We start from the raw sequence: 7,071 nt of genomic DNA, 5'->3' as shown, positions 1-7,071 counted from the left end.
ACACTTTTTTACTTACATATATTTAAAAAAAATTATAAACAACATTACTAAAACAATCTTACAAAACAAACCCACAATTTTGTAAAAAATGGGATTGGTTTTGCTTATTCCCCAAGTCTTCACATGAAGATGCCACGTGTAAACGTTGAAAATTCTGCACTGTTCGCTCGCAAAAGGCGTTGAGAAAGTGGAAACGAGTAAATAAATAAATAAATAGAATAGTAAAGCTAAAATGCAGATAGATTCGTCATGTTATCACACTAGCGTTGTTTTGTTCTGTTGTTGAAATGAAATGACCGAACCAGAACCTCCTCCATTTTCTTCTGCTTCTGCTTCTGCTTCTGCTTCAGTAGTTGAAGTCGAAGTCGAAATCGATGAAAGCTTAACCCTAATTCCTGGCCTCCCAAAGGATGTGGCGGCGCTGATCCTGTCGTTGATACCTTACTCCCACCAGGCGCGGCTGAAGGCCACCTGCAAATCGTGGCGCCTCTTCCTCTCATCGAAAACCCTCCGCCGACTTCGACGCCGAGAACTTTGTTCCCAGTCCCACCTCCTCTGCATCTTCCCTCAAGACCCATCACTGGAGTCCCCTTTCCTCTTCGACAGGGACAACCTGGCCTGGGCCCCACTCCCAACCACACCCCCAAACCCCCACACCTACGGCCTTTGCAACTTCACCTCCCTCTCCATTGGAGCCCACCTCTACGTCCTCGGTGGGTCCCTCTTCGACACCCGATCCTTCCCCATTGATCGCCCTTCCCCTTCCTCCTCCACCTTCCGCTTCGATTTCACCACCCATTCTTGGGAATCCCTCGCCCCTATGATACACGCGCGGGGGAGTTTCGCCTGCGCTGCTGGATCCAACAACCATATCTTGGTGGCCGGAGGTGGGTCCCGCCACCCGGTATTCAGTGCGGCCGGGACTAGAATGAATTCGGTGGAGCGATACGATATCGGGAAGAACGAGTGGGTGGAATTGGAGCGTTTGCCTGGTATGCGAGCCGGGTGCGTGGGGTTCGTTGTGGAGAAAGAAGAAAAGAGCGGGTTTTGGGTGATGGGAGGGTACGGGGAGGAGAGGACGATAGGTGGGGTGTTCCCTGTGGATGAGTATTGCAGGGACGCTGTGGTCATGCAGTTCAACAACAGCACTGGGTGTGGGAACTGGAGAGAGGTTGGGGATATGTGGGAACAAGGGGAGAGAGTCAGGGTTGGCAAGATTGTGGTTGTCGAGGATCACGAGAGATCGGGTCATCCTGGGGTCTTTATGCTCGACGGCAACCATATTTTCAGGTTCTTTTTCCAATGCGGTTTTTATTTATTTATAGTCAAGTATTTCATTTTCATTTCATTTCAATTACATTTTCTGTTTTTGTTTCTCATTTGTAAATTTGGCTGTGGCGCGTTTGCTTAAATATGTGTGGTAATCATATTGATTTTGCACTTTTGTGCTGCTGAGGTTTAGTTTTTGTTAACTGTGTTCTGGTGTGAACACAGTTTGATGACATACATATACTAGCTTGTTAGCGATTATTTCCTTTTGCTTGAATTAGCTTTTAAATATGTGTGAGTGAAGAGTGTAGAAAGGTGAAGTATGATTTATATGGATTTAATTAGAAAGTTTCTGCTGCTGGAATGCTTCTCTGGTTGGAGTAGTTCATGCTTTGCGTCTTTAAGTCCCTCTGGACTCTGGACTCTGGACTCTGGACTCTGGGGTGGTCCAAGGACGAGGAGACTGGTGAGGGAGAGCTACTGTTCTAATGATTTCATTCCCCTTTTTTTCTGGTCTATATCATTCACTCCCACCTATAATATATTGATTATTTGAGTTCAAATGAAAATTTATTTTAATTAAATAAATACTCCAGTCCACGTAATTGAGAACGCACAGAGCAGAGCACATTTTTGAATTATTTCTCAGAAGACTAAATGTCTTTACATAACGTAGTTTAATGGACTATTTTGAGTGTACCTTTTTTCTTTACCCCCTCCTCGCTTCTTCCATCATTTTGGTACTGGATTGGATCTTCAAATTGTTGATAGAAACTGATGTATTAGAACAGGTTGCCATAAATCCTTATCTGTTCCTTTTCTCTTATATGTTCCAGAATTCTTTGGCTTGCAAGTGAGGATGTTAAATTTATGTAAAATATTGGGAAAGTGGATGGTGGCTTATATTACATGCTCTTAACCATATATTCACATTCATCACATACTTGTACTGTACACTAAGGCACATGTGGTGATGAGATTATCATTACTACCTATGGTTTTGTAAAAATATGGAAGAAGCAAAAGGAATTTGAAATTTGGAGTTGTAAAGGTGCTTTTGTTTAGCATTAATCTACTATTCTTTCTTCTGTTTATTTATTTATTTTTGAAAATTTTTTATTTTATTTTAAAATAGTGATAATCAAGATTTGTGTTGAAAATGGAAACAACTTTTGAAGTTTGTGAGAATTGAATCATTTTGTTTTAGAGAGGGGTATTGACGTCGGACAAGGGGAACAGGGTTTAATAGGGCTTTAGGAATGAAACAAAGGTGAAAATCAAGATTTTGGTTGCTGTGATACACTGATACTCCTTGGGCTTTAATACTAAACCCAAATTAAATAACTAAACTTAAATACAACTAAAACAAAACCCGATGGACTAATAACACAGCCCATTCCAGAATACAGAAAATTACTAAAATACCCCTACCACTTAAAACTAATTAAAAGTCTTAGGATGCCTTTTATATGTCTTCAATGGTCGCTGCCATGGTCCTCCATCAAGTGTAGATATAAAAATGCAAAACAATAGCTCTCTCTCTCTCTCTCTCTCTCTCTCTCTCATGCATGTGCACGCATGCAAGTACATGTGTTTGTTCTCACTCACTATCCCACTCTCTGGATGGTAGAAAGTGAAATATTCTCATAACTGTTATTTAAATTGCTACTAAAGTTTTAAAGTGGCTTTAATTTAAATCTAATGTTAAATAGACATCCTGATGCCATGGACTTAGTTTCTCTTGAATATAGGAATCCAAGCTTTATGAGTTGCCAAAGAGATAAATGTCACTTCTGAGTTAAAAGTTTGGACGTATTTTGTGCTGGATGTGATATTGTGTTTTGGCTGGTGGATATTCCATTGGACTATAAGGCCTATTGTGCCTAAGATAGTTTTTTAACTGTATCTATTAGGGTCTTGCATCTGACTGATTAATAAAATCAAAATTATGCAATGGCAGTGGAATCTTGCCTGAAATAACCTAAGAAAAGAAGAGGCACAATTTTATGGGACTTCATACTACATTATTTGATTAATTTTGCTTAAGGTAGCATTTTGAATGTAATTAATATACAATTTCTTAAATCATAAGCCATGTACACCCAAATCCTTGCATGTTCATTTGGTGTGCTCACTTCTATTCCTTTGCCTTTACCTGATTTTGTGGACTTGCTATTTTGGGTAAAATACTATTTTGGTCCCTAAACTTTACCAAAAGTTTGTTTTTCATCCCTAAAATTTAAGAAGTTCATATTTCGTCCCTAAACTATTGAAAAGTTCATATTTCGTCCCTAAACTATTGAAAATGTTCTATTTATGTCCTTAAACTTTACAAAAGTTTTGTTTTTCATCCCTAAACTATTGAAAAAGTTCTTTTTTCATCGTTATTTTTGTCTCTATACTATTCAAAAAACTCTTTACACAAAGTTTAGGGATATGGTAGCTATAACTATTGCTGTTCCCTTTAATATGTTAATGATCAGTTTAGAACCCTGCATTTATGGTTTTCACTTTTTTGTTAGTTCCACATGATTAACAAGAGTCATTTTTTGATCTACTTGGAAACACTCATTTTCTTTTTATCTTTACTGCATTACAGATATGACATGGCTTCAAACCGTTGGCAGGAGGAGTCGCATGTTCCAAAAAAAAATCCTCATAACTCAGCATTTGGTTTTGTTGAATTGGATGGGGAATTGCATGTATTGACCCTATTGAATGCATTTGATCCACAAGAAACCCGAAGGAAGCGACATCATAAGAGGGCTGGAACACTTTACATCCAGATCTACCATCCCAAGAAGAAGACCTGGAGAACTCTCATTACAAAGTCACCATTCCCTCACCGTTTAGATTTTAATACTGCAGTAATGTGCAGCATTCGATTGTGAACTATAGTAATTCTCATTTGTGTGCTGCAAGTATTCTTACCAAACCACAAATTTACTCTATCTCAGCAGATAGAAAAAGAGGGTAAAGCAAGGGAAAAAAAAAAAGAATGATTCATGTGTGAGTGATTGATGTTAATTGATGTGGTCGTTTGCCTTTGGCTTATTTATATAGACCTCAATGTACAGCTTTACGTGTTTGTTTGAATGGATGTAAGTGCTATATAATGTCTCAGTTGTAACCTTAATAGAGTAAACAACTCATTCAGTCCAGGAAAAAACAATTGTCTATGTAAATTTTCAGTCCTATTGACTTTCTGTACATATATATATATATATTTTTTTTTTTTTTTCTAGTTATGCTTTTATTTTGTCTAGTTTTGGCCTTTGTTTGTGGTGTAATGAAACAGCTTTAGAAAGCCTAAACAACTGGAGGTAAGTTTGTATTTTGACTAATTTCAAATATATGATCTATTGCATTTGTGTTGGGTTTTCTGCTATAGAGTATAGACATGTCAAGCAGGGGATGCGTTGAGACTTAAGAGAGAGAGAAAGAGAAGGCAAGGACAGTGAGTCGCTGAGGGCACAAGGATGATTGAAATGATAGGAGCAAAAAGCAGGTGGATTTCTACCTGCTCGGTATTTGTTTATGGGTTTTGAGATTAGAGTGTGAAAGAGGGAAGCAGATGATAAAAGGGGATTCTCTGTGGTTCTTGGTACTTTGGCTCAACACAACAGGTGAATCATCTCTTTTTCTTTCTTTTTTTTCTCCATCCCTTGCAAGATTTCAGCTCCAGTTTAGGTTCCTTTCTTTCCTTTTGGTGTCTTGGGTTGGAGATTTTTTTTAAAGAATTTCTTCTTCGTAATTTATATGATAATAAAATGCTTCGTATGAAATAATTTTCTTTCTTAGTTACATTAAAGTTTGTTTGGTAGCTGAAAAAAGGTACGGAAAGAAAGGATTAAGCTTACAAATTCAGATTTAGATTTAGGAATAGTTTTGAACGTTGTGATCTTCTTGTTCTGGCTTTCAGGTGTTTGTTGTTAACCAGAAAGAACTGTGATGCTTCTGAAGTTTTCAAGTGCATGCATGATGACATTATTATGGTAAAATGCCATTCCTTTGTATGCTAGTAGCTGGAATTCCCTCCCGTCATTTCTTTGGTTGTTTTGTTGATGGTTATGATTTGCCTTTTTTAAAGACCACTTGCTTTTATTTTATTTATGTTTTTCAGCCAGAAAGAAAGTTCCTTTTTTTCCTTAATTACTCTTACTCTCAAGTCTTCTGTCTTACCTAATTAGCTTCCATTCTTCAACAACAGAATTATTGTGACGACTACTAACATGGCTATTTATTCTACCATTTAGTCTTACCTAATTAGCTTCCATTCTTCTCTTTCATGCTTTAATCAGATATCAATACAGGGTTTATTAACCCCAGAGCACTTTATAGTTTATGCAATGGCAATAGCATTAATGAATGATTTGATCTGCTTTAAAATTTTGTTCTATTGGAATGTTTTGTAGGCTGTGATGCTTCTATTTGTTTTCCCTGTATTATGTCTTTCTTAATTAACCATTGTGTATTTGTGAATGCAAATCCCAATTCAGCTCTCAATGGTTTTATTGAACTCCGGCAATAGCATTAATGAATGAAGAAATATGACGAGCTTATTAGAGAACATGACTAACGTGAATTTATACATGCCACAGTATCTCTTCAACATTCTAACCTATTGTGGTGATACTGAATTGTAATATTCTGAATGCATTCATGATGGAAGGTCCATGACTGCACAAAAATAATGAATTAAGTCTATTGAATCATGATAAAAAGATACGTGCGGTGTCTATAGGTTTAATTGATGATGACCATTGCTTTCAATGTTCTTAGAATATTTTACTTGGCAGATTAATGACTGAATGTTCTTAGCTGCATATCATTACAGAGAGAAATGGCCTCAAAGCAATTTGGATAATTATTTGTTTTTCTTTTATGTAAAAAATAATAAAAAACAAACCAAAAAACTTCATATGTTTTTCTTTATTTTTCTGTTGAACCAGATTAGGACATCTGCTGATCCTCTCCCTTCCTCAAAACAGAGCTCGGGTTTTATGGCATCCCCCCAGGTGATTGCTTTAAAATAAGTTTTAATGGAATTCTTTTTTTTTTTTTTTTTTGAGCAAATGATGGAATTGTATTTAAGGAAGAAGAGCGGGTTGGTATAGGGGTCATTGTCTGAGATAGTAGAGGTTTGAATATTTAGGCTTAATGGCTGAACTCTGGGCCTTGCGAGATGGGATTTGCATGGCAAAACAACTTAATATTCAGTCTTAGTTAATGTGGACTCCTCTAAAGTAGTTAATCTCATAACTTCGCTTTCTTCCACTAATAGACTAACCCAGCCTTTGGTAGCTGAATGCAGGACATTCTACAAGCTTTCCATCAGGTCCATCTCAATCACTGCTAACCAAGCTGCTGACTCTTCAGCTAAGATGGGTAGCTTGCAGCAGGAGGCTTTTGTTTATTAATGTAACCCCTCCCCTATCTATGTTGAATGTCTTATCTTTTTATAGCGCTAGTAGAAGCGCTCCTAATGTAATTACTGAAACTACTGTATCCAATGCCCGCACTCTTTCGGGTTAGCTTTAATAAGACTTGTTGTTAACCAAAAAAAAGGAGGTTTGAATATTGCTTCTATGATTCAAAATGTGCCTTGCAGTTTTCTCTAGACTTAGGGATTACCAAGGTGATAGTTGCGGGAGCTTCACAGCTTATTATAAATTCCCTGATATCATATGAGGTTTCTTTTGCTTCGCTTGGTCTTTTGATTCAGGATGGTAAGATTTTTGCATAGTCTTTTAGGCAAATTAATTTCTTACATGTTAGATGACAAGATAACTTTGCGGCTCA

At 37.3% G+C, this 7,071-nt stretch overlaps 1 protein-coding gene and 1 long non-coding RNA gene across 3 annotated transcripts; both read left to right on the top strand.

The window, feature by feature from the left end:
• Window positions 1-215: 215 nt before the first annotated feature.
• LOC142613814 (F-box/kelch-repeat protein OR23) lies at window positions 216-4,448 on the top strand. Of its 2 annotated transcripts, none has more exons than XM_075786321.1 (2): window positions 216-1,290; window positions 3,869-4,448. In XM_075786321.1, the coding sequence occupies exons 1-2, from the start codon at window positions 293-295 to the stop codon at window positions 4,158-4,160; spliced, it is 1,290 nt and encodes a 429-aa protein (XP_075642436.1). In that variant the 5' UTR covers window positions 216-292; the 3' UTR covers window positions 4,161-4,448. The 2 variants fall into 2 exon arrangements, with proteins under 2 accessions (XP_075642436.1, XP_075642437.1); XM_075786322.1 differs by having other exon boundaries at window positions 232-1,290; window positions 3,897-4,448.
• A 311-nt stretch (window positions 4,449-4,759) lies between these two features.
• LOC142613815 (uncharacterized) lies at window positions 4,760-6,858 on the top strand. The gene is made up of 4 exons (XR_012840312.1): window positions 4,760-4,895; window positions 5,192-5,264; window positions 6,222-6,287; window positions 6,584-6,858. It is a non-coding gene; the product is annotated as an uncharacterized LOC142613815 (long non-coding RNA).
• Window positions 6,859-7,071: the final 213 nt, after the last annotated feature.

Source organism: Castanea sativa, chromosome 10 (genome assembly GCF_040712315.1).
Source record: "Castanea sativa cultivar Marrone di Chiusa Pesio chromosome 10, ASM4071231v1".
Lineage (NCBI taxonomy): Eukaryota > Viridiplantae > Streptophyta > Magnoliopsida > Fagales > Fagaceae > Castanea > Castanea sativa.
The sequence above is the reverse complement of the archived record's forward strand: the minus strand, read 5'-3'. Positions and strand labels throughout refer to the sequence as shown.

Bases quoted from the DNA above. Each gene is read 5' to 3' on its own strand.
- LOC142613814 (XM_075786321.1), top strand. From the start codon at position 293: ATGACCGAACCAGAACCTCCTCCATTTTCTTCTGCTTCTGCTTCTGCT. The intron at 1,291-3,868 runs GTTCTTTTTCCA...ACTGCATTACAG, and splicing joins GACGGCAACCATATTTTCAG to ATATGACATGGCTTCAAACC.